General features: G+C 50.8%; 3 protein-coding genes across 11 annotated transcripts in view; 1 reads left to right on the top strand and 2 right to left on the bottom strand.

The window, feature by feature from the left end:
* The window catches only part of PPARA (peroxisome proliferator activated receptor alpha), a 64,868-nt gene extending 58,320 nt beyond the window's left edge, over positions 1–6,548 (top strand). For 3 of the 4 annotated variants that reach the window (XM_036906628.2, XM_057486280.1, XM_036906629.2), the window contains one exon: positions 20–6,548. In XM_036906628.2, coding sequence (XP_036762523.2) covers positions 20–267 — 248 coding nt within the window. In that variant the 3' untranslated portion in view covers positions 268–6,548. Of the gene's footprint in view, positions 1–14 lie in introns of all 4 variants that reach the window. The other variant, XM_057486281.1, reaches the window with a different exon arrangement.
* Positions 6,549–7,288: 740 nt separating this feature from the next.
* Positions 7,289–13,097, bottom strand: CDPF1 (cysteine rich DPF motif domain containing 1). Of its 6 annotated transcripts, none has more exons than XM_057486285.1 (5): positions 12,801–13,050; positions 11,093–11,205; positions 10,715–10,974; positions 10,001–10,138; positions 7,289–8,120 (listed from the first exon to the last, which is right to left on the bottom strand). In XM_057486285.1, the coding sequence occupies exons 2-5, from the start codon at positions 11,127–11,129 to the stop codon at positions 7,974–7,976; spliced, it is 582 nt and encodes a 193-aa protein (XP_057342268.1). In that variant the 5' UTR covers positions 11,130–11,205; positions 12,801–13,050; the 3' UTR covers positions 7,289–7,973. The 6 variants fall into 6 exon arrangements, with proteins under 6 accessions (XP_057342268.1, XP_057342270.1, XP_057342269.1 ...); XM_057486287.1 differs by having other exon boundaries at positions 10,016–10,138; XM_057486286.1 differs by having other exon boundaries at positions 10,721–10,974.
* Positions 13,098–16,997: 3,900 nt separating this feature from the next.
* On the bottom strand, positions 16,998–24,454 carry PKDREJ (polycystin family receptor for egg jelly). Its single transcript, XM_036906585.2, has one exon. It carries the CDS (start codon positions 24,452–24,454, stop codon positions 17,876–17,878), a length of 6,579 nt encoding a protein of 2,192 aa, XP_036762480.2. The 3' UTR covers positions 16,998–17,875.
* Between the last annotated feature and the right edge of the window lie 834 nt (positions 24,455–25,288).

Below are 25,288 nucleotides of genomic sequence, written 5' to 3'. Positions count from 1 at the left end.
TTCTTTCCTTTGAGGACAGACCGCCCTGGCCTTCTCAACGTGGGGCACATCGAAAAGATGCAGGAAGGCATCGTGCATGTGCTCAAGCTGCACGTGCAGAGCAACCACCCAGATAACACCTTTCTCTTCCCAAAACTTCTGCAAAAAATGGCGGACCTCCGGCAGCTGGTCACCGAGCACGCGCAGCTTGTCCAGGTAATCAAAAAGACGGAGTCTGACGCAGCTCTGCACCCACTGCTGCAAGAGATCTACAGGGATATGTACTGATTTCTTATAAATGAACAAGGAAAGGAAACTTGGAGGATTTTTACAGATGACAGCACTACGCACGAGAAATGGGAGCAACGCACCTTACACACCCACCATCGCAGCCTTAGGGGATGGAAGTATAAGCTCTAGGTAACCGGGATCCTAGTCCACATTTCTTTCTTTTTTTAACCAGTAATTCTAGGAGCGTGCAAAGTATCAAAATGCTGGTGATAAGTGGCTGATAGTCAGGACTTGGAAAATAGGAGAAGGATGTCTAGCAGCCTGATTTTCACTGGCCTAACAATAATCCGTGCAGATTTCTTTATATCACGTACTTTACCGTTGAATTAACCGTTGACCTCAAAATGCAGTCTGTCTTCCTTTTCTGCCGCTTTTTGACTGCTGTGCTCCTTTATAATTTTGAAAACTAATCAGCACTTTCTTTTATAATCCTGTAAATCTAGATGTATCCAAAAGTTAGGTATTTGAAAAGCAGCAGAATATTTATTTGGAAGACTTCAGTTCTGTTTCCTGAACTTGAAGAAAGACAGCATGATGTTTTTTAATCATAGGGTTTAGAATTTCAAAGAATTCTTTGATAAGCTATCAAAACGTAGTGGTTTTGTTTCCAGCTGTTTTCGTGGTTGTAACTAATATGTGGAAAAGCCTGTTCCCAGGTTTGTGTGGAAGATGCCAGAAAACCACATCTCAAAACCCTCCCCTGGACTTGCTTATATGCCTGTTTAAGCATTTGTGGTCAGCAGGAACAGACAGACCCCCGGCAGTACATCAGATGTCCATGCCTCTCACCTCTCTCCTATCAGACCTGAACCACCCCGGTCAGGCTGTTTGGGGGTCATGAGAGTGTTTTCCTGGGCAAGCCAGCAAATCATTCATAAATGTTCCTCAGGGGCCTGTGTGTCAAGGCAGCTGCTTGGTCTTTTCCCATGTTGCTTTTTAAAATATGCAGCTTTATTTTTCTAACTCTCAGTGGTAGAATGGAGAAGATGAGGCAAATGTGACTTTACAGGGTGGGCTGGAGTTGGGGGTCCCCTGGAGAACAAGAGAGGCAGGTGTGAAGCCCTTCCTATGGTGGTCTTTCTTAGTCTCAGGATTCACAACAGGCTGGTTGTTTTTACAGAGATTCAGACAGTTAATCCCCTGTTCCAATTACATAAGGTGATTTTCCAACATCTGAAATATCTGTGTCAGCCTTAAAGACCAACTTTTCAACCTCGGCACAGTTAGGAAGGCAGCGTTCATTATGGTTTTCGTCTAGAGCTTACGGACTGGAAATGCACTTTCTGCCCACGCAGTAGATCAATGTCCCATCAGAGTACTTGAGCTCAGCCTGCCAGGACCAGCACCTCCATGGGATTCACCAGACACCTGGTGGTGGTCACCATTTATGGCTTGGCTGTACCCTGGATGCCCCCCACAATCTTGAGAAAATTTGGCTTTAGAAGGTTGTTATTATTTTGCTGGTAAACAATTGTTGGATTGAAATGGATGCAGCTCCTGAGATGAGCTTTATGCAAATGCCAAGTAGAGGGAACAGGAAACTATGGATTTCAACAAGAAAAAAGCAGGAGTTAAAATAGCTCCTTATTTCTCACCTTCTGCAGTCACAGTCAAGCTGATGGAAGGCCCAGGCTCCACATCAGGGGTGTCAGTGAAGCCACAGAGGGGGACACACAGACCTCTGATCAAAAATCACTTGACATTGTTCACTTTTATTAATTGGAAGAAAATCACACGTTCCCACTCATTTTAAAGAAGAGTCACTAATTGCCACTCAGAATGTTTTGGGTCACCTAATTGAGGATTTCTCAGAACATTAGTAGTCAGATGTAGACGAATTACTCACTAGTCCCACGGACTGGAGATTTCAAGTAGGAACTATTAGAAGAGTCCTAGGTTTGGGCAGACAACAGCGTAATGTACAGTGGGTATGCCAGGCGGGTTCAGGAAGCTGCAAACGGCCTCCTCCCATGGGGCTGCAGGGCGGGGCGCCACTCCCCTCCTCACCTCCTTGACCTCTTCTGCAAGCCACTGTTAGACCGATGGTGCCGGACTCTGCAGAGGCCACAGAATCACCCTCCCCCCCACTCCCCACCCCCGGGCTCCAGCGCCGAGAGGGCGAAGGGGCCCATCCAAGACACGTACCCAATGCCCCAGCCGGCCTGGGCTCTTCCACCTGGTCCCCCAGCACATCCCTCCTCCTCTGCCTCCTGGGCATTTCCAGGTGGGTGTCCCACTGCTGAATTCTGTCCCACCACCCTGCCTGCAAGCAGGCTGAGGGCTGCATCTGCCCAAGGTCCACTATTGGCAAATGCGGGATGCGCCCCACTGTGTCGGCAGGAGCTGGTTCAGGAGTGGTTGGATCCTGTCGCAGCACTAAGGGCCATCCTTTCATCCCACCTTGCTCTCCAGTTACCCTGTGGCCTTCCTACAACTCTGCTGACCTTAAAGCATCCTCCTGAAGAGTGTGTATGCATGTACATAAATAACGAATGTGACATCAAGGGGAAAGGAACTCGGTGCTCAGTGCATTCAAGAACACCCACGAGAGCTGTCCCATTTTAAGGGGATACCTTCTCATTTTAAGAGCACAGAATGAACCTTTCTGCTGGACTGGTACAATTCTAAAACTGGCTTCAAGGGTTGTGCAGCAGCTCAAGGGACAGGGAGGCATCCTAAGATCTGAGCAGAAGCTCAAGGCACAAGTCAAAATACTTTGTTTGACATATGATGAGTAAACTATTAATTTCGCAGTGACCGTTTCCCCAAATCCACAGCATCACACAGCTACCTCATTAAAATATATGGAAAGGCAGTGTTGCGATTAAGGCACACAACATACCTGGGGCCTTCCCGAGGCATCTGCAGCCCCGTTTGGGCTGAGGGTGCAGAGGTGATGTGTTCACCTGTGCTGGTCTGCCCTCTGAGAAGGGGCTCCATGGCTTTTTAAGGGAAATTTTGTTGCTTAAAGGGTGCCTCAAAAATATGCATGTGCAGAAATTGCCACCCTGATCTTGTGAGTGTGAATGCAACCTGGCTTGGGAGAAGTGGCGACCGTCATGGCCTGTGGGGACCCACCCCACCAAGGCCTTCCCGCTCCTCAGCTGTGCCTGCTGGCCGTGAATAAACCTGTCACAGAGACTGCCAGGCGAGGATGGGAAGCGGTGCTTCTGAGCGAACCTTTGCAGGACCCTGACTTTCCAACTTCCCAAGGTCTTGGCCCTGTGCCTCTGTGCCTGACTCCAGGCACTTCCTGCCTCATGCTCCATTTTTCAAGCCATGGTGACACCCAGGCCAGCTGATACTTAGTGGCCAGATGCAGGGTGGAGGGTGTTTCATCTTGGCCCAATGGCCGTACCTGTCTTTGGAATATCTTACAAACTCCCGTTTAAATGTGGGCCCATTGTTATGACCCATGAGACTGACGTAGCCACCGGCCTGGCCTTCTGTGGGGGCTTCCAGAGTAGTGCCTCTGCAGCACATGTTGCCATTCAAAATGCACATCCCGCTAGGAGAGCGTGTCAGGTGCTCCCAACTCCCCACATGCCCGCAGATCTCACCTGTTCTCAAGGCAGGTTCTGTGTCTCCTTTGATTCTCAGCCCCACAAAGGGGAGAGATTGGGAATCAACCCCATTTTAAAGTGGAAAGGCCCAGGTTCAAGACCCAGGGCCGCCAGCATTGCAGGTCTTTGGCCCTGGGGATGGGGTGCTTCCTCCACATGCCCACCGTTGCTGGTCACTTACTACAGGTGGGCGGGGCCCTATTCCCCCCTTTTGTGGGGGAGCCTGGCTTGATGCAAGTGTTCCTTCAGGGTACTTACTCAAAACCTTTACGTTCACGATTGACAGTGGTGTCCGTTCAGGGAGGCAAGGAAATTAAGCCACCGTAGAAGTCACAAGCGAAGATTGGTGCCACCACCTGAGGGCTGCTTATTAAGTGTCCAGATTTCTTTCCCCATACCCAGTTTTTTACAGCATTGGCACTGCCAGCCCAAGAGGCCCAATGCCAGGCTCTGTGTATTTGTTCCTCTTCTTTTAGAAGTGGCCCGACTTCTCCTGACGCTTGTCCATGCCGAGTTGTAGGGATCTTCTGGGATTAATGATTCTCACCAGCCATGCCTTTGCATTGCATTGTCAGTTAAGAGGAAGGACTCCAGCCTTCCTGACACAGACGGTGGGAGCCATCCTTCCGGCCCGCCTCCCAGCGGTGCTGTCGGAAGTGAGGCACCTGAACACCTGCAGCGGGAGGGCTCGGAGGACAGCTCGGCTCTGCTCTCTCCACAGCTTGAGGCCCGCCGCCCTCTCAGATCTACAGCGGCTGGCTGCTTCTCACATTTTCAGTTTGAGATGAGAGAACCATTTACTCCCCAACCCCAAGAAATGGAGGCCATAGGATGTGGTCCGGCTGAAATGCATAGAGCCACACCCTTTTGAAATCCTTTGCCAAACAGAACAGACCAAACTGCATCCATGTTCAGTGTCACCTCTTGATTGAAGCAACTGAGAACATCCAGGACTTTAAGTGGTCCCATGGCTGTTAAATGCTTTATTTACAAAAAAAAAAAAACAACAACTAAGAAACATCAGTATTTTTACATCATAGACAGCAAATCAAGACCTGGGTCAGGTTTTTAAGTTTGAAATTTGTTGGTTAATTTAGGTTAAATGTGAAAACTTGCATGTTTCTCTCCAGAGAAGGGACTATACCAACCTCTCCACCCTAGCCTGTCTTCCCACGCTCGGCACCTAAATTGTTACTGCATCAAACACAGCAGCAGGCAAGCTGGTGCACACGCACCACCTCCACTGGCCCTGCCTCATGGGACGCAGGTGAGCCCTGAGGTGGGGGTAGGAGGGCCACCCGCTATCCTGGCCCAGAGGCGCCCTCAGGCCTCCACACAACCTTGAGGCAGGGAGGTCAAGCTTCAGGCCCCGAAGATGAGTGAGTGACCCATCTTTTCAAGGTAAAATCATTCACTTTTGGAAAATAATCTTTTTAAAAGCACAGATGGTCTATTCCCTTTTTCTGACCCAAAAAGAAAGTACCTCACAAAAGATGAATGTCACTCAGCACCCTTTTCAGTAAGTTTAGTGTTTGAGTATCACTGTTTTCTACACTGTGTGGCAGAAAGAATATGTTAACAGCTCTCTCTTAAATACTGTGATTCTAGTGTTTTAAAAAAATCTTAATACAAGTAATAACTTAAAATAATACATCAAATAACAAACATTTGGAGTATTTTGAAATTAGGTCAATTAACGTGTGTTAATAGCCTGCCTTGTGGACCCTGCTGGAAACACAGGGGAAGCTCAAGCCACTGAAATGCAATTGCGCACGTGCACATGCAGGTTCTCACTGCTCCTGAGCCACGTAGGATTTCTTTCCCTGGGTAGATGCGTTCCCTTTGTCACACGTCACGGTCAAGAAGCGCAGCAGGCGAGGCTGCCACAGACCCAGGCCAGGCCAGGCTTCCTGCAGCAGCGTCTCAGGGAAGACCGTCAGCTCTTCCTGGGTAGTAAGTAGCTGTCTGCTCTTCAGAGAATGACTGCCTGTGGGTTATTATTACCAAAGAACTTGGGCGATCTGAAATATTCTGATGGAATATTTGCACCAGCTGGTTCTCTGGCAGCCCCCAGATGGCCAGGCCTGAAGCGTAAAACAGAACCACAGACCCCGAGTCTCCCATGTTGTTTTCGCCATCTTAGCGAAATTTCTGGTTGATTGTATCTGTACCCCGCATGGACCGCAGAGCCATCCTGCTGAAAGCCGACGGGGAGCGTGTATGACACACGTCGGATCAGTGCAGATGCCCAAGCGAGACCGAGCCTGGCTTCTTGGCGCGTGTTTATCATTGCTATTCTTAGGTGCCTTATACTCTTAAAGTATTCAGGGACTGACAGACCCCTTTTTTATACTAAACAGGAGCAGTTACCAAGCAGGTCTTTTTAGGCAGGACTCTCCTGGGTCTGGGTGGGCAGCCACGGCCTCAGGAAGCACGGTATGCAGAGCACATGGAATCTTGCTAGTCACCTTAACTGAAATTGACAGTGGTTCCAGGTAATTAGAAAATGGCTATAAAATAACTTTAATTTTAAAAATCTTGGTTGTTTTTCCCACTAGGAGATTGAACGGATCATATATATCGATTTATATCCTGAATGTATGGGAACTTTTATGTTTGGAATGTCCTACTGTAAGACTGATGAATGTAAAGAGTTAATTTCAGGGTACAGTTTTGCCTTAATGGTTTTTAAAAATAAACTATTTTTTAAAATTATTTGGTGAATTTGGAGTGATGCTGTGAGATGGAAGGTTTAGTTTGAAAACAACCCCACCCCACTCACCGGAGGAGTTGCCACCTGTACACAGAGTCCCTTTTTCTGTCTTTCAGTGTCCAGAATGGACCTGGGTCAGTGTGGACCCAGAATATGACATCCATTTGTCCAAAGTAATAGGAAGCAGGGGAGGCTTTTAGGATTGTGGGCATCTGAAAATAAAGCCCAGCACACAGATGGGTAACAGCCTCGTTCACTCTCTCCTCAGAGGGCAGCTAACATCCCCAGGCAGTGTAAACCCGCCTCACAGGAGCCGCAAGGTAAGCCAGAGCACGGTCTTCATCCTGAGGAACGGCAGACGAGGCTAGCAGGGTCACTGTGTCACCTGAGCAATCAGCATTGCTAAGATAAGGGCGCAGGAGGGTTGGTGGGGGAGGGAGGGGGCCAGGGGGCAGCCGGTGGCCCTGGGACGGGCTTCCCAGGCACTGAGCACCGAGCCTGCTATGGATCAGGCCAGGCAAGCAACAGACCAGCTCTGAGGGGCAGACACAGGTGGAGGCGGGCAGACGAGGGCATTCATGCCCTTCGGGTTGGAGCTGGACCTGGGGCTGCAGCCAGAGCCTGAAGGGACAGAAAAGGCTGGAAGTGCCAACACCTGACCTCCTGACGCCCTGCATGTCCTGGGTGCTGTGGAGAACACCAGCCTCACAAACACTTTAGGGGGAAGATTCAAAGCACTACATGGTGGTTTGGGTTTTTAATCATAAACATATGATGGAGATCAAAACATTTTCCAGCATCACACATGGGTGGGGAGTACAAACCCACCGGACCGCCCAGTCACATCCCGCAGCTCTTAGCATACCTCGGGCACCTGCCCACACGGGCACCTGAAGCCTCCCTGGGAGCCACTGCCAAATGGCGCCTTTGCCAGGTGAACACTCACTTGCTGGGACGGCAGCGCTGTAGTGCTGGCTGGCGGGGACAGATCCTCCTGCCTGTGCGTGAGCACGGCCAGCATGATCCGAACACAAGCACACAGGGTCTCCCCACCCGGGACTGGCAGCTCTGAGGCTGGGCCTCGTCCATTCACTGCCTCGTCCACAGGGCCCCGCAGAGCAGCCTGGCAAGGCAGGCACTCCTGCGTCTGATGAATCACACAAAAGGCACAAGGGCCTGTGCGCCCGGCGGTGTGGGAGCAGGAAGGGGGCCAGGCCCGACCCTGACAGAAGGCCTAGAGCTCCAGTCCAGAAGAACAGAAGGGCTGGCCGCGGCTCCCTCTGTGGCCAGTTCCTGGCCCGCCCTCTGTGCCTGCCCTGCAGAGCTCTGGAGCGCTGGGCTGGTTCACAGGATGTCAGCTGAAATCTGCCCTTTGGGTGCCTTCTCATCCCACCCTGCTGCTGCTGCAGGCTGGACCCCAGCGGCACTCAAGTCCGAGAACCGGGCTGGCTGGAATGCCTCTTTGATGGAACTTTCCTTTTCTCCAAGTCTTGCCGGATTTCCTGAGGGAAGGCATCGATGTGCTCCTGGACACAGGGCAGGCAAAACCTCTTGGAGTAGAATAAACTGCATTCCTGGAAGAAGGGGGGGAGGTAGGAGGTTGAGTAGCATGTAGCATGGAAAGGGAAGTGTGGGGCAGCTTCTTCCAAAGTCCAGCCCTTCACACATGCAAGACGGGGGGCAGGGCAGGGGCCCCAGGACACACGGGCAGCTGAGAGGGGGTGGGGAGGCAAAGCAGGGCCCTGGGCCTGGCCGCCACCTTGAGAAGTATGGTCTTCACTTCAGAGAAAAAGAAACGACGGGGGAGAAGGGTGGCAGAGGAGCCAGGGTCAGACCTGCAGGCACCGGGGTGTCAGAGGGTTTCTGGCACGGGGGGATCTTTCAGGGAGACTGGCCCAAGGCAGATGGGAGAGAAGCAAAGCAGCGCCGGGCGGCCAGGAGGGAAAGCAGTGGGACAGAACGCCTGCTGTTACGGGCAGCGTGAACAGAGAGAAGCTGCAGCACAGCCACACCTGGCTGGTCAGAAACCCCGCGTCTGTCTCCCGGTGATCACAGCAGTAGGACAGGGGCCTGACAGCTGGTGCTGGGAGAAGCCGGGGGCCAGGGGGCCAGCCCCACAGGCCTCCTAGCCCCTGTGCAGCGGGCTGTGCTCCCCACCCCTTTCTGCCCATGGGAAGGCAGACCTGATGATGGGGGCTACCATGGCCACAGGGAGGTTGTGTGGACGATGGCAGTGGACCCTCCTCCTGGCACCGCCTGCTCTGGGCTCTTAGGAGAATAAAAGTGAATACTATTTGTCTGAATCAGGCTGCTGTGTTTTGGGGGTGTCTGTTCCAGCAGCCGAGAGTGTGCCTCAGTGAAGACAAGGCCATCCTTCCTACAGCTGAAAAAGATCCATTTCCATGGAGACTTGCTAACAACTGGCGATTTAATCAAAGAATGTTGGAGGTTTCTGCTACCGCACGGATGCCTCCCTCTGCTCACCAAGTACAGCCCAAATTCCAGGTGCGGCGTTCAAGGCTGCTCTCCGCCTGGCCCCACTCCCCTTTGGTGTTAATTTCCCAGCTGCTGCTCTCCCGCCAGAGGCCTGCCAGGCGCCCCACGTCCTGGAACACTCCCAGTGTGGTCTTCCCTCCTGGCCGTTGCTGTGCGGAGACTTCCTTCGACCCTGTCACATCTCATCACCCTGACCTTTGAGGGACAGAGGCTGAACTGTTTAAACATGGTCTGTGACACAGCTCCCTGTTTTGCCCTTTGCCCCTGGCAGAATGTCTGGGGATCTCTCAGCCACAGGGTCACCCAGGTTACGGGGCACACCCCTCAGCCACACTACTACACTCCATCTGTCCTTGGGTTTTCAAACAAGTTCACTATCCTGGTGAACGGCCCACACAGCCTCTCTGAGCCTCAGTGTCCTCACCTCTAAGGTGGGCATAATACTGCTTTGCCCAACTAGGGAATTGGGGGAAACCCCACCAGTAAAACAAGTCCCAAGAGCAGGGCCTGGCACACGACAATACTCAAGGAAGCACGGTTCCTCCAAGAAAGCAGCTCACTGTCTCATGGAAAGAAGGAAAAGGAGCCCAAGGCCATGTCCATGGTTGTAGGAGGGGAAAGAACTATTAGGAGCCATAGGGGGCGGTGCGGAGGCCCCAGAATCTGTGCTGAGACCCTCCACCTGACCCCAGCTTGCCCCTCCGCCGTCCACTACTCCTCTGTTGGCTGCAGGGACCTGTCCATCATGAGGCAGACCAGCTGGCCTTTGATCACCCCCTGCCCCTGTACCCCAGGGACTGCGAGGGCTCCTAGCAGCACCATGGCGAGGAGAGGCCAACTCTCCTGCTGTTCTTGGGAAAGGCTCACACGTGACTCTCCCACGATCACGCACGTGGGGCCCCGGCCACAGGGAGGGAGGGAGGGAGGGAATGCTGCACGCTGCATGCGGCTTACCCACCGGGCCCACACACACCAGCCTGCTGCATAAGGTGCATCTGGAGCCGAGGATCAGGAATCTGTCCTTGTCTGGGGTAAAGGGGTCCTTCATGACATAGCTCTCCTCCAGCAGGCTGCAGGACAGAAGTGAAGCCAACGTCTGCTGACAGATGCTCAGCATCAGCACAGACCTCCTGGGGGCCTGAACCCCTGTGTGGGCTTGGGGGGAGGAGCTGGTCCCCGTGCCACCCACCAAGCAGTAGCAGAAAGGCAAGCAATCGGGGGCGAGCCTGGAACTGGAATCAGACCTGCTCTCAGCTGTGTAACAGCCACGGTGGAATAAGCCACTCCCCAGCCAAAAGCCCACGCGTGCAAGCCCCCACCTTGACTCCCCAGGCCACCATCTGAGCTCCCAAGCCCTCCCCACTCCCATAGCACGGTGACACCCCCTCCCAAGCTGCCTGCCTCCAGCAGGGGACCAGGGCATCTTACACCCTGTGCATGGTGCTGGAGAAAGGAGACCACCAGGCTCTATGGTGACACCCAGGTTCCTGGAGAGCAGAGGAACCCAGCCAGAAGAAAGCTTTGGCCCCCTGCCACTTGTCCCATGTGAGTAACGTAATGGTCAGCTTCCAAAATGTGGCATTTGATTTTCAAGATTCCAGCCCCAGGACCCCCTGGCTCTACTCCAGGCCTGCTTTGGGCAGATCCATGGAAGCTGGTCCTCAGGACTCACTCCCACCAGTGCAAGAGGACGAGGCAGGCAGGTTTCTCGCCAACAGAGTAGCTCCTGAGGAACCAGCAGGAATGAAGACAAGGCACAGCCCCAAATGCGGGGCGAGCAAGGTGCCTTCATCCGCAGGTGCTGAGCTCTTCCAGCCAGGGCACCGGTGATGCACTGTGGGCCAGGCAGGCAGGGCCCCGGTTCTTGAAGAACCACGTGGCCCTCGACCTCTGCCCCGTGCCTCCCCAGGTCACAGCCGAAGTAGCCAGAGCCTGGGCAGGGATGGCAGAAAGCACAACACCCAAGCCGTGTGTCACTCAGGCACGGCACTGGACAACCAGTTCTGGGCAGGGGCTGCACGGGCCACTGGCCAAATAAGCATGAACTCACACGATAGACTGGGTATTGGGGGGTTTCTGTCCCACATAGCTGTACGGAGCTGTCAGGGCACAGAGCTGGCACTCGAACACACCCAGGGGACGGCACCCTGCCTCACACGCCATCTGCAAGACGAAGAGGCAGGACACGTGGCCTTCAGAGCCAAGAACTATCCACGTCTCAAGTCCCGCAGTGCGTGCTTCTTTCACAGGGCACTCCCTGCACACAAGGAACCTCAAGCTCCAAGTAAGGACGGGGCCTGCTCAAGGTCACACAGTTTCCAAGTGAACGTGAAATATTCATCATGACAGAGTGACTATACGATGGGCCATAAAATGACCCTCAAACTGTAAAAGACTGAAAGCAAAAAGTACATTCTCCAACCCCCAAATAAAATTAAAATCAGTAACATGATACCTGGAAAATCCCCAAATATTTGGAAATTAAACAATATACTTCCAAATAAACCACAGTTCAAAGAAGAAATCACAAGGGAAATAAGAAAATATTTGGAACTAAATGAAAACCAAACCAAATTAAAATACACGGAATGCAGCTTAACCACTGCTTAGAGAAAAATTCACTGCTTCACATGTTTAGATTGGAAAAGAAGGTTTAAAATAAATCACCTAAGTTTCTACCTTAAAATGCAAGACAAAAGCAAATCCAGCCCAATGTAGGCAGAAAGAAGTAAATAATAAAGAACAGAATCCATGTCAGAATATAGAGAAAGGAACGCTTCCCCAGTGACTTTATGAGACCTGTATTGCCTGGACAACGAGGCTTTCAGTACGACCCTGATACCATTAGCCAGGCAAAGCTACAACAGGAAAACGAGAGACCAATGTCCTTCATGAGTAGAAACACAGAAATCTTTAGCAAAGTATGAGTCAACTGAATTCAGTAATATTAAGAAGCCTAATGCTTCATGATAGAGTGGATTCACCCCAGGAAGGCAAGGTTGATCTAGCATCCGAAAACCAGTGAATGCAATTCATGATCACAACAGAATGAAGAAAACTGCACGATCATTTCAGTAGATGCATACAAAACATGACAAAATTCAACAGAACTGTCTAAAACTCAAGGCTCTGGGTGGTGCTTCAAACCTAAGGGGTTCCCCAGCGGACTACAGAATAAACCCCCTTCCTTGGCAGTTGAGGCCTCTTTAGCTTGGGTATTACATTCCCAGTTACTGCCGCCCTCACCGCCAGGCCCAGGCTCCGGCGGCCCACTTACTGTCCGTCGGCCACCCCGGCTCCTTCCCGCCGCCGTGCCCTCGCTCCTGCCGTCCCTTCCACCCGCAAGCCTTTTCCCACAGCTCTCCCTGGAACATCCCTCGGGCTGCCTTGAAGATTTTCTGTGTTTGGCTTTCAGCAGCTTACATATGTATCTCCAGGGGTTTTTTTTCTTTTGAAGTTATTTATCCTGCTTGTACTTCTTTAAGTAAAGTCTTTGATCTGCGTTTTGGTATCTTTCATTATTTTTGGAAAATTCTTGACCATTGTCACTTCAACTAGTTCTTCGACCCCATTCCCCCCTTCTTATGCTGAGGTTCTAACTGCAAATCCATTAGACTTTGACAGCCCCCCACGTCTGGGCCCTCTCTTCGGGAACCCTGTGTTGGGGCTCTCCGTTTAGAAGCCCTCTGTTGGGGGCCCTCTGCTCGGGGTTTGCTTTTCTCACTGCTGTCTCGTTGGAGGGTTTCCTACCGACCCACCAAGTTCACAGCCTTCCTGCCGTGGCTCTGTCCACCCACACGCCGTGTCCTTACATGCGGCCCTCGTCTGTGTTTTATCTCGGCATTTCCGTGGCGCCCTTGCGGTTCCCGGGGCGCCTGTCCAGCCAGACTAGGGCTCAAGCCCAGCAGTCTGCCCTCGCCGCTGCGGCCCTGCCCGCGTCCCCCGTCCTGCCCCAGCGCCAGCAGGCGCCAGGATGCAGCCGCCGCAAGCCGGGCCCCACGCCGCGCCAGTAACCACGGCCGCCGCCGCTGCGCGCCCTCGGAGCACTGCGCGTGCGCGGCCCCGCCCACAATGGCCCCGCTCCGCGTCTGCGCCGCACGGGGCAGGGCTGCTGGGCGGACTTCCGCCCCCGTCGAACCCCCCGCTTTCCTGAGCTGCGGGGCCACGGCGGCCCGAGCACGCCCGCCTCTGCCTGCTGACCTGGCTTCTCCGAGCCCGCCAGCTGCTTTCGGAGCCTTCCACCGGGCTCCGCAGAGACTACGGCAGCGGACAAGATGGGTTCGAAACAATCCCTGTCTTTTCCCGCGACCCCGATAGGCTGTGTGCGCGTGGACGTGTCCCCGCGCTCCTCCAAAAAGCCCCGAGTGGCCTCCACGCCCGTCGTGACCTGGGCTCTCCGCCCGCCCACCGCCCTTGCGTGGCCCCGGGGCACCAACCACAGCAGCTTCCTGAGGTGCCCCTGCCTCAGTCGGCCCCGGGCAAAACTTAGGCCCACCCCGCCCCTGGCCTCTAGGCCAGTTTGCCGGGCACCGTTATGTAGGGCGCGGTTCTGAAGCCAGCAGGCCTTGGGGTTGGATCTTTTTCCTTAGGGAAATTAAGAAATACAGTTTATGTAGGGTATTTTAGTAATTCTGGGAAGTAGCACTACTTTCGGACCTGGGCAAGACGGACCTCTGCCCTAAGCCCCAGGAATTGGCAAGCACTTTGATTTTCTTATTAGCAGACATGACCTCAGTGGTACTTAAGCAATAACATCCTTTGGATCAGTTCAAAGATTATATACTGTTGGGTTTTTTCCTCTGGATCTTCCCAAAGATGGACCATCCTGATGAAGCATTTCATTTATGACCTGTAACCACGCTCAGATACACGACAGCGACCCCGTGAATGCCGTTAAAAACATTAGACCGTCTAGACGATTTAGGAGATGCACTAGAAGCGTTAAGTGAAATAATATTCAAAGAGCAAATCATGATTTTGGCAGAAATAAAAGTTAATTTTTATCTTAACCTGTCCACAGTTAATATAAGGAAAGTCTTACAAAAATTTTAAAACCTCAGTTAAAAAAAAAATGGTTTCCTAAAAGAAACTGCATAGAGAGAAATTGTGGAAATATAAACCACTTAATGGGAAGAACAGAGATGTGATAATCTTTAAAAAGAAGAAAAACTACATGTAAAATAAGCACTATATGAAATAATAAAGACAAACCACACAAAGAAAATGCGCAAAAGATAATGTCATATCTCCAAGAATGAACTAGTGGTTACCAAAGGGGAGGGGTATAGGAGGGCGGGTGGGGAGGGAGGGAGAGGGGGACTGAGGGGTGTTATGATTAGTACACATGGTGTGGGGGGTCACGGGGAGAACAGTATATCAGAGAAGGGACTTAGTGGATCTGTGGCAACTTGCTGCACTGATGGACAGTGTCTGCATTGGGGTATGGGTAGGGACTTGATAATATGGGTAAATGTACTAACCACATTGTTTTTTCATGTGAAACCTTCATAAGTGTATATCAATCATACCTTGATAAAAAATTTAAAAAATAATAATGTCATATATAAAAGATCATTTAAAATATATAAAGAACTCTTAAAACTCAACTAAAAGAAAACAACCTGATTTAAAAATGGGCCAAAGACAGTATAACACAGAGAAATCAAGTAGTGACTCTATAGCATCTTACTATGCTGATGGACAGTGACTGCAATGGGGCATGGGGGGAAATTGATAATATGGGTGAATGTAGTAACCATAATGTTGCTCATGTGAAACCTTCATAAGATTATGTATCAACGATACCTTAGTTTTAAAAAGATGGAGATAAAAGGCCTATGTGTGTACACACACACAAAAAAAAATGGACCAAAGATCTTGACACCTCCCAAAGATCTACAAGATGGCAAATAAGCATATGTGAAGATGCTTCACATCATATGTCATCAGAGAAATGTGGACTAAAACAAGAAGATACTACTACATGCCTATTAGAGTGGCCAAATCTAAATACTGACAACACCAAAAGGTAGCAGGATATGGAGCAGCAGGAACTCTCTTATTGCTGAAGGGAAACAAAATGATATAGCCAAAGGTAGAGCTTGGTGGTTTCTTATAAAACTAAACATACTCTCACTGTATGATCCAGCAATTACACTCCTTGGTATTCACCTGAAGTAGTTAAAATTTATTTCCACATAGAAACCTGCACATGGATGTTTATAGCAGCTTTACGCATAATTGCTCAAACTTGGAAGCAACCAAGGTGTCCTTCAGCAGGTGACGGATAATCTATGATCCCACTGGAAATGAGTTATCAAGCCATGAAAAGACAGGAAAGAAAAGTAAATGGATATTACTAAGTGAAAGGCCAATCTGAAAGGCTACATACTGTGTACTGTACATACCGTATCATACTTTTTATGTGTAAAAAAAATAATAAAATGGCCTTCAAAAGAAACCTGAATTGTTTTACGTTGTTTTCCTGACTTTATCATCGGCATCTCTATATTTCTTTTCTTGTTACATACATTAACCCGTTTATTATTGTCCAGCAATGCTTCACATGGTGGCACTTCTCCTGGCCTCTCAGTTCCTCAGTTTCCTGATGCGCACTCCACTGCGACGGCAGAAGCGGTGCTGTGGGGCCACGCACCCCCAGCTATAGCTTTCCTGCAAGAACCACAGAGCCAGATCCTCATAGCTTGTTTCTTCATCTGGGTTTTCCCACAAAAGGAGCAAGTGTACTTGGTGTGCTGGCTTCAATTTTCTTCACTTCACCTCGTAGGAGGCACCATAACGGGTCCTGTTATCTACCAATGATTCAAACTTTCTTAGTGCATTTAGCCATGTCATCGCCAACTAGGTGCAAGCCTGTAGTTAACTGCAAATACTTTCATGGCTCCATCAGATTAGCAGAAGGGCCGTGGTGCTCTCTTCTTTCCCAATATGCATAGAAAAAGTCCTGTGACCCTGCTAGACTCCTCACTGTAACCAGAAGTTGAGTCTTGTCTCCTTCATAGGACCCACAACTGCCATCCCTGGTCCTCACCTGCATTGCCTCGATGCTGGTTCCAGGGCCTCCCTTCCTGGGCTCCCGAGGCCTCTCTGACTGTCACTTCCCACTTGGGCCCTGCATTTATGACCCTGTAACTCACACTCCTAACGCACAGCTCTGGGTCATGAGATGTTATGCTGGCCTTGGGTCTGTGTGTGTGTGTGGCAGGAGGACCCTCTTCCCACCCCTGGAGCTTTCTTTTTGGGAAAGGAAGCCAACTAATGTAACCTGAGCCTAGAGGGGCCAAGAGTTCAGCCAACTGCTGCATTTGGGAAGCGTCTGGGTGCACCCATGCACAAGAGCATGGTCTCTGTCTTGCCTGAGGCATCTGTCTTAGAAGCCTCTAAGGGGAGCCAATCCAGCACCTGACAGCAGCCCGGGCTTTCCTTCTGCGGTTCCATGGGCACTGGCATTTGTCCAGACTGCAACAGGCCTCTATCAATAAAAAGGAATCATTTGGCTCTCAGGTTTACTTTTCCTTAGCCTGTTCGGAAGTCAGGTGGTAAAGAGAGGAGCTTTCTATGAATGTGCTCCTCATGCAGCCAATGGATGGGCCACTCCCATGACATCCCCGCCAGGGGACTTAGAAAATCCAAGTCTGATCTTCTGACACTAACTGTGAGTGGCCTTGGGAGAGTCAGTAAACCTCATTTGCTCACGCTGTCAGGACACTAGGGAGCCCACACGTGCATGTGTGTGTGTGTGTGTGTGTGCGCACACATGCTGTTCAAGTGCAGCCCAGGACTACAGCACCAAGGGAGGAACCCTCACCTGGGGCAAAGCAGTCATGCACCTGGCTGGGCTGCACCCCTCTGCCGTTGCTGTGTATGCCCCTCACACAGAAATCACTCTAAGTCTCTCAGAAGAAATACATTTAATTCTGAAAAAGCTTAAAGTGGCATGTACATAATGGACATACTTACGAGTTAAAAATAACAGCTTCTAGCCCATTTCTCTTACACAATAAACCACATTTTCTTTATTACTCCTAAGTAATCCACAATGCCATAAATAACTAAAAGCCCAAATCCTGGATGTACATATTGCTCTATCCAATATATAGATTTAATATCTTTCAGTGTGAACCCACATTTTTATTTAACAAAAGTCATGTCTCATGGTCAGAAAATGGTACTGAATTTTATATCATTAACTTGCAGTAGCCCTAAGTAGTAGATGGGAAGCTTCAGCCTTCTAACCCTGGCTCCCATCCCTGCATTCCCAAGCAGGATGGCAAAAATCCTGGGACTCCCCACAACATGGCTCCAGCCCTGGCCCAGTTGGAATGTGGCCAGTGGAGGTGAGGAGTGTGGGGGAGGCTCCACAGCCCAGGTCTGCAAAGGGAACTCCCAGAGGGAGTGGGGGGCTCTGCACGGAGCCACAAGCACTGGGCTCCCTGCACGAGGGGACACAGAGGAGCAGGAGAATGCTCCTCCCCCATGAGGTGGGCTGGGGGGCTCTTTAGTGGCCTCCCCCGAATCTGGCTCTCTAACCCTTTAAACTGCTGTGGGCTCCAAAGACACTTAATTCCCCTCCAGAGGAAAATCAACCCAGGACAAGCAGTGTCCTCCCCTCTCCCCAGACCACACACCACTCTCAGACACCCTCCTTTCACATTCCCCAGAGTAGAGGCCAAGAGTTGGGGATCACTGTGAGTGTAGAGATGTGCATTGTGAAGGAAGTGGGCAGAAAGCATGACTGAGCACTAAACATTCCTTAATCCCACAAACTGAGCACCTGGGGAAACCTGCCTGTAGATCTTGAAACTGTCACCGATCACATGACGAGATAAACCATTTTCTTTCCGTTGATGTTTCTGGTCTTCAGCCCCAGATAGCGGCGGCTGTTCTTCTCTGGCTGCCCATACAGCAGGTCAGCAAAGAACTCAGGTTCATCTCTGGCCTGTGATGGGAAGGACAGAAGGCCAAACATAGTTCTTAGCTGGTGACACAGATAGGTCATTGCTTCTGCTTCATGGGATGGTTCCTCATACAGGGGCTGTTTCATTTCCTTGTAGGCAGACAAAATCACTGCCTGAAATAAGCTGATCAATATGCAGATCATCACCAGCAGGAAAGATGAGAGGAATAGGACTCCGAGGACTCTGTTGCTGGAAAACTCAGTGTTCTGAAAGGCAGAGATACAATAGGAGAATATTGTCTGAGTGGCGTGAACGAAGTTACTGTAGTTCAATTCATGCTGGCCGAATACCAGGTAGCCAAATGCCGTGTACACAAAGAAATACATGGATGCCACTAACACCATGTGGCAGATGCTGGGGAGAGTGGTCTGGATGACCCTCTGAGCCAGACGCACGTCATAGAAGAATCTGGAATACCTGAGGGTCTTCAAAATTGTCAGAAATAACAGGAAACCCAATACGATCCTCATGGTGTGATCTACTTGAGAAACGACATGAAAGGGAATGAAATCCTCAGAGTTTGACAAGTAAAACTGAATTATGCCAGTGGCCAAGAAGTGTTTTTTGAAAAAAAGCACAATCAACACAGTAAATATACATTTTAAAGCAAAGTTGAGCAAATTGTACACACTTCTCACATAGGAGGCCTTTTCTTGCAGAATGACATAGCCCTCATCCACGAGGTAAGCTAAAAAAAAAATGAGAATGACCACGTACAAGTAGATTTCTGCTGAAGTTTTTCTGTTGAAATCAGCAAGTGAGAAAGAATGTGTGGATAGGCTTGTGTTTACAATGCCTAACTGAGAAACCTCAAATATGACTGAAATGCTACAGAACAGATTTACATCTGGGTTGAAAGTTGTTAGTTCCAAAATCACAGCCCATGTGTTCTCATCAAGCCAATTGCTTGTTTGGAGTTCCTCAAGCCTCAGTGTGGAATTAAACTGCTGCTGATCTGGAAAAAAATAGAATGCATACCCTCCTGACCCATAGGTATGTAAAAGTCCGTGGGAATAATACACCCATTTCTTTTCTTGCGGCTTATAAGTAAACCCTGCGGTATTCTTGCCTGCAGCCCTCCTGACAACCTTCTGCCAAAAGCTGGCATAGTTTTCTGTGTCTTCTGGGTCAGTGCCGTACTTGGGGTGACAATGGATTTCTCTTTCGATGCTGTTTTGCATGAAGTTTTTGGCAGGCAGACATATTTTTTCACCAGGTCTTGCCCTTACTTGCCTCATCAGTGGCAGCCCAAGGATTGTGGAGGAGCTGCCGGGAAGAAACGTTGGATTCAGGTCGTTGTGGAACAAAGGCAACACCACTCTTTGCAGCCAGCTGTAGATGTCCTTCACCTTGGTCACTGTTCCAAGCTCCATGGAGAACTGACTGCGGATGAACTGATCGTAGTGAAAGCTGTCGGTGTGGCGCAGGAGGGCAACCAGTGTCCACAGGAGGGCCAGGAAGGCGAAGTGAGTGAGAATGCAGCTCAGGAACAGGAGAGCTCTCTTCTTGAGCCTCTTTTTTCTCTGGAATATCCTGAGCTCATCCTCTGTGAGGGGCTGGTACATCCTCGAGCCACGGACCTGCAGGATGCACTGATGGAGCCTGCGCATCTCGTCTGGGTTCAGCTGTGTGCTGTGCAGCTTGATCTTGGTATAGCGATACTTGGTTACCCATGAAAGGTTTTTACAGTACTTGGTCTTAGTTGTCCTGAAGCCTGACAGAAGTAGGATTTTAGATGGCTGCTCCAGAAAAACTGACTGACAGCATGAACAAAACGATGCAAAGAGCCATTCGATGGACTTTTCGTAGCCGTAAGTCAGTCCATAAAACACAATAAAGAATGAGGATATGCTGGAAGTGGCAAAGACCAAGAACCATGCTATATAAACACACCACCAAGGCAAAACGATCCTGGGCTTCTGGAGCTCAGTAGGATCCGGCTGGGAAGATGGGTCTGCAGACTGAAAACTTTGATTGTCTTTTATGTTTCTGTTGTTGGCATTTGTATTTGCTTTGCGAGTGTGGGAGACCTTGCTTAGTGCTTTCTGAGGCTGGTGCCGTGTTCCCAAGGCTGCCTGGGCAGGGGGCTGCTCAAGTCCAGGCTTTCCCTGTGATGGGAGCAGGTTTGTCCCACTGCGGCAAGCCTCGGCAGTTTCATGAGTGTGCCATTTTTCTAAATGTCCTTCCCAGCGTCCACCTGCCTCTTGCACCAGGGGCTGCTTCTGAGGAGACAGCTCATGGAGAGTCACTAGGGGCTCCCGTTGGGAGTGAGTGAACAGAAAGGTGATTATTAATTGCACAGGGATTGTAATTAAGACACTTTCCAACCCTATCACCATGGATCTGATGTACCACCCCTCTTCTGGCTCAGTTTTTTTGTTTAGATTAAAGAACATAATGTTACACATCAGGGAGGATAGCAACATTGCTAAACAACAGGACAATCTCTGGAGCCTATTGAATTTGTTAGGAACCATACCAGTAAAAATAGAGAACCACATGTGATTTTTCCTTAGCTTATAAGTTGCATTTATCAGGAAAAAGTCCTTTCTCTTTAGAGGCTCATCTGGGTGGGTGACATGAAATGTCCTGTCCACAGAGGTGTCAACAGAGAGCCATTTCCGGCACACGAACAGCCAGATTTGTCTGTTAGACAGATTTTCCACCTTGATTCTACTTAAATACCAACTGGGGGCTTTGCCCTCATTGTTGTGCCACACGTGAATGGAATGGATGTCTCCCAAGTCACTTTTTGTTGTTAGGAGGAATGTGTTGATGCTTCCTCGGTAGAGAGTTGTAAAATGTGGATGGCTTAAACAGTGCACATTGCTGGTGCTTTCTGATCCTCTAAGTTGAATAAAGACATTGGCCCTGGTCCCAGACCCCCAACGGCTTCCTGTAAAAACAGTGACTAGGTAACATATGTTATCATAAGGATCATTGTCAGGTAGAATTATCACATGTTCCTGAAGAAACCGATCCATTTTATTTCTGTGCAAGGTCCAGAAAGCAAGGACTATGTATATGAGCATAATGAAAAGCACAGTGAAGAGGGTCACGGAGTTGTGGGTAATGTTCTTGATAACCTCTAACCGTAGGTCCACAGGATTGGGGACCACAATCACCCTGGCTGTCAGATAGCGGGTGCGCAGGCGAAGGCTGGCTAGTTTTATTGTGTCCAGCTGTCGCCGGGCCCGCCCCGGGCTCTTGCAGACACAGTGCACTCGGCGCCACGTGGTCTTCTCCCCGAGAACACAGGTGTCTTCTCTCCAGTCACTCTGGATCCCATACATGTCCAAGCAGTGAACACTGAAAAGAGAAATTCTCACTATCTTGTCACTGGGCTTCATGACAAAACGAGGCGCCTGCAGAACCATGGTTATGACACTCTCGGAGGTGCGGCCTCGCTGCGCTACGACTTGCAGCAGGGACGGTGGAAGGCAAACCACGCGGGCCTGCTTAACTGTGCAAGCCGGGTCAAAGAGGCCACTCTGGTTGGCAACCGGAGGGATGTCATGGGGCACGAGGAAGGTGGCGACCAAAGCCGTGGGGGTGACCTCTCTGCCTGCATACACCAGCACCGTGAACAGCACTGTCACCTCTGTCACGATGTGAGCCAGCACCTCCCGGACTGCTCTGCTGTCCACCTCAAAGAGAAACCGCCCTGTCGTCATCTTCAAGGGCCCATCGTCCTTACTGGGCTCATCATCAGGTCCCACTGTGAGATTAAAAGCTGCAAAGCTCAAGTTTTTTCTGACCAAGTACACTTCCGCTACATCAGGTGTGATCTCTACCACGTCACCGTTAGCTGTGGTTCCTGTCATTCTGAATCCCACCACCTCTGCCCACCTGTTTTCTGGATAACTTAACCAAGGAAAGGGGTCATCTGCAAACTCACAAAACATCATCGAAACTGGAGCACTCTCAGGCAAGCTGGGGACACTGCTGACGTTCAGTGTTGGATGGAAACAATTCCGACTGTGTTTCTCATTGCTGGAGGACGTGGTAACATCCCACTTTTCAGTTCTCTTGATGTACATGTTCATGCTGGCAGACCTCATTACGGTGGTTTCGTTCCCTGGCACTTTGCCTGACAGTATTGTGTCTGCTAGCGATTCCAGGACATAGAAAGGCTCATCAGCCACGTGGTGGCGAGAAGGCAGTTTCAGGATATTGGACAAACTTGTTAGTGTCCCAGTGCTCACGGTTTCTATTTGTTCAGAGCTGACATATTTATCCTTCTGTGTATACTGTTGTAGGGCTTGATCTGCTTGCCAGGTCCTCACCGTGGCAAGTTGCCAAGACACTGGAGTGAATTCAGAGGTTTTCTGGGTTAACTTAGTAAGAGCCATAACTACCTGGCTAATTTCCTCCAAAGTGCTGACAGGAAGAACGAAAGACTGATTGACAAGGTGTTCGCGGAGTCTGGCTTTGTCAGCTTGCAGAGTGAATTCGCTCATGCTATTCAAGATGGAAGCTGCTATAAACATTAAATAACCTGCAGGTAAAAACTCCTGCTCTTGAAGCAAAGTAGATAGTGATGAATTTGGTCCCATGGTGGACACGTGTAACTGATGAAGCACGGTCTCTGGCGAGATTTTGTCAGTAGGAGCCCGCACAGTGGCATACAAAGCCACCTGCGAAAAGGCCCCTAGGGAGTCATACACCTGAGTGTATATCTTCATGGCATAATGATCAGCCGCCACACCGACAGGGAGAAAGGAAGGGGGTGATGTGGACTCATTCCCCAGATACAGGATGGCCCCTAAGGTGTTCTCTGTTAAAGAACTGATTTCACCAAAACCATGCAAATCAGAAACTATTATTTTATATGTAAGAGGGATGTTCTTATCCTTAAAATTATTACACTGGACCACAAACTTGGTAAAAAATGAAATGCCTTTAGCTGGATTAACCTTGCATTCCCCGATTTCAGGGACGTGGTTAATGATAAAGGAGTACCTGAGGACCAGGGCCACCCCACTCCACGTTGCCAGATGCAGAGAAATCCAAAATTGATCTTCCAGAAATTGCTGAAAGGCAAACGCTTTTATAGACAAATAAGCGCTATTCCTCCCCGTGGTGGTTTGCCCCACCCAGTCAAATGCCACCTCATCATCTGTGGGCGACAGAACTGACCACTGATAGAAATCATGCCTTGCAGCACAATTTGTGCAATTTAGAGACAAAGAAAATCTGTCCGAGGTAATCAAAACCGTATCACAATTTTTGATACATGAAATAGTTGCAGTAGGAGCTGGTCCCCGGAGCACATGTACCCTTTTGTCAGAAAATGCTCTTCTGTCACCCTTCTGTATCACCATTCTGAAAAAATACACCTGGTCACCTTTCAGTGTTTCTGGCAAGAGCGTTAGTACGGGGCCCGAGGCCCACGTCCAGGCCAAGTCAGCCTGCTCTGGGAGACAGACTTCCTCGGCACCCAGTATTTTGTCTCCCTGGTAGTTTCCTGGATTTGTGGTACAGTACCAAAAAAACTGGAGTCCCTCCAAAGGGTCATCTGCTTCTGGATCAGAGGACGTAGTTCCGTTCAGAATCAGCTCATCTGTGAAATTAACTGCTGTGCTGGAAGGCCCGAGGATAACTGCCTTCAAGGGACTTTTAATGATGACGACATAGATGTTATCGGAGCCTTTCACCACAGGCCTTTCGGGACTCACCGTGCGGATGGTCAGTGTGAAATTAAACACGTACACCCCCAAAGACAGAGAATTCTTAGGGATATACATCTCCCTTATAGATTTCCCCAGCCGGAGTCCTCGTACTTGCAAAGGTTTGGTCCAGTCTGGCTGATCAAATATCGAGGGAACGGAAAAGACCTCCCACTGCTCCGCCAAATTCTGGGCGGAGGCGCAGACATACCGAACGGTGGCACTGAGGGTGGCTTCCATCTTCCTGGTCAGCCGCAGGGGGGCCCCTTCTTCGTCCCTATTGATCTTTAGCTGGTGGATGTCACAGGGCGCATCTGCTGGTAACAGACAGGACACTGAAGACTCGATGGCGTAGGGCTTGCTCGAGTTGTCAGCGTCTCCAACACCAGGCCGAGGCCGGCCCGTGGGACACTCGGTCTGGGCCACAGTGCCCGCGTCGGGGCGCGCGCCGCCGGGCAGGACGGAGCGGGGCGGCACGGGGGAGGCCGGGCCGGGGCGGAAGGCCCACTCGGGCCGCCGCAGCCAGCGCGGCAGCGGCAGCGGGGCGAGCCAGCTCAGGGGCCGGCGGCCACGGCGCGCCCGCAGGCGCAGGTCCACGTGGCTGGGTGCGGCGGCGCGGCCGGGGGTTCGGGGGCTCCGACTCCCGGCGGAGCGCGGTGCGGTCAGGGCCCTGCGAGGAGCCGGGGTCGGCGGGGTGCGGCCCAGCCCCGGGCCCAGGCCCAGGAGGAGCAGGAAGAGCAGGAGGGGCGCTGGCCGGGGCCGCATGGCGCCGCCGCCGGGAGCGGGAGCCAAGGAGGCAGGCGGGCCAGCCAACGGCTGCGGGCGCGCGGGCCGCGGGGGCTGCTGGGGTCCCTGGGCGCAACCCGCGGGCAGCCCCTCGGCGGGCACCCCAGGCCCCCGGGAAACGCGGCCACGAGACGGCAGGCCCCGAGGGGCCGTGGGCGCGGGCGCCGCACCTGTGGTTTGGGGTCTCGGATTTTGCTTTCCGGTTGGACTTAAGGTGAAGCCCGAGTCACCACCTTCGGATCCTCCTCCTTTTCCGGTGGAAGCGCTTAGTGCTCTGGGTGTCCCGCCAGACGTGGCCCAGCCGCGTCCCGCACATCTACGGTGTATGTCGGTTGCCACTCAATTAAAACTGTTCGGAGTTCCCCGTTTTGGTTTTGCCCCACGAATTAAAGTGTGTAGTTTAATTTCCATGCATTTGGAGTTTCCCTGAAAAACCTTATGGTCATTGATTTCTAAGCTAGCCCTGTTGGGGTCAGAGAATACATTCTGTATGATTTTTATGCCTGTAAGTGTGTGGAGACTTGTTTGAAAGCCCATAGTGTGGTCTGTCTGCATGTATGCTCCACATGCACTTGGAATGTGCATTCTGCCATTGTCGGGTAGAGGGTTCTGTAAACGTCAGCCGATCCAGATGGTAGTGCTGCTCGGAGTATCTATGTCTTCTCTGAAATTTTGTCTCATTTTCTACCCACTGCTGAGAGAGGGTGTTAATCTCCCGTACTGTGGCCATGAATGGTTTATTTCATTCTTCATTGTCAGTTTTTGCCTTGTCTATTTTGCAGCTCTATCAGTTGTGTAACCATCAGATGAATT

Source organism: Manis pentadactyla, chromosome 10 (genome assembly GCF_030020395.1).
Source record: "Manis pentadactyla isolate mManPen7 chromosome 10, mManPen7.hap1, whole genome shotgun sequence".
Lineage (NCBI taxonomy): Eukaryota > Metazoa > Chordata > Mammalia > Pholidota > Manidae > Manis > Manis pentadactyla.
Note: the sequence above shows the minus strand (reverse complement) of the source record. Positions and strands in the feature narration are given on the sequence as shown.

Coding starts and splice junctions, on each gene's coding strand:
- CDPF1 (XM_057486285.1), bottom strand. CDS start 11,129: ATGTGGGACAGAAACCCCCCAATACCCAGTCTATCGT. Junction 10,975..11,092: donor CCCAATACCCAGTCTATCGT/GTGAGTTCATGC, acceptor ATCCCTGCCCAG/GCTCTGGCTACTTCGGCTGT. Junction 10,139..10,714: donor GTCCTCTTGCACTGGTGGGA/GTGAGTCCTGAG, acceptor ATCTGTCAGCAG/ACGTTGGCTTCACTTCTGTC.
- PKDREJ (XM_036906585.2), bottom strand. CDS start 24,454: ATGCGGCCCCGGCCAGCGCCCCTCCTGCTCTTCCTGCTCCTCCTGGGC.